At 42.4% G+C, this 693-nt stretch overlaps 1 protein-coding gene across 2 annotated transcripts in view; it reads left to right on the top strand.

The window, feature by feature from the left end:
* The window catches only part of SARC_09647, a gene marked incomplete at both ends in the record, with an annotated part of 9579 nt that extends 9193 nt beyond the window's left edge, over positions 1-386 (top strand). For both annotated transcript variants that reach the window (XM_014296331.1, XM_014296330.1), the window contains one exon: positions 261-386. In XM_014296331.1, the coding sequence (XP_014151806.1) occupies positions 261-386 (126 nt within the window). The remainder of the gene's footprint in view (positions 1-260) is intronic.
* Between the last annotated feature and the right edge of the window lie 307 nt (positions 387-693).

The following is a 693-nucleotide window of genomic DNA, read 5'->3' on the forward strand; positions in this document are numbered from 1 at the left end:
ATATATTATGACTACTATTATCATACGTATATATAATAATATATACCCATTGTGGTTGCAAAGATCTCGGTTTCTGATTCCTACTATCCTATGTCCATAGGTACTACGATGTGCGTGTCGGTGGCTATACCCACCTATGCCATTACCATGCACCAATATATTGTCATATGACCGCTTACAAGTCTTTACTATCATCTACTGGTATGTACACTTGCGTCGAAGTCAATACGTTAAAATCTCGTGCTGTATCGACCACACAGCAATGTGGGCTATTTGAAGAGCCACTACATCGCTCTCAAACCATCAGAGACCGCCGCAAGCGCCACCGTCGAGATACGGCAGCTGCTGATAAACGTACTGAACACGTACAGAACATCGCAGATTGAAGCGTAAGCAAGTTTGTATTGTATATGCAAGTACATCTGGCCACATACACGTACGTATGCCACGTGCGTGTGGATGTGTGCCTAGATGTTTGTTTCTATGTTTGTATGAAGGGTGTTGTATATTTGTGGTACACAAGTAGATAGATGTTTGCATGGAGCTACACAAGCAGATAGATGTGATGGAGTACATGTGTTGCACATATTTGTAGAAGTATTATGGAGATGGTCGTCCTGGCTGAGTTAGCACACTGTGTGATACGACACAATGAATGTACATCTAGCCACTACCACACAACAATCGCTGCTA

The sequence above is a fragment of the Sphaeroforma arctica genome (assembly GCF_001186125.1).
Source record: "Sphaeroforma arctica JP610 unplaced genomic scaffold supercont1.1008, whole genome shotgun sequence".
NCBI lineage: Eukaryota > Ichthyosporea > Ichthyophonida > Sphaeroforma > Sphaeroforma arctica.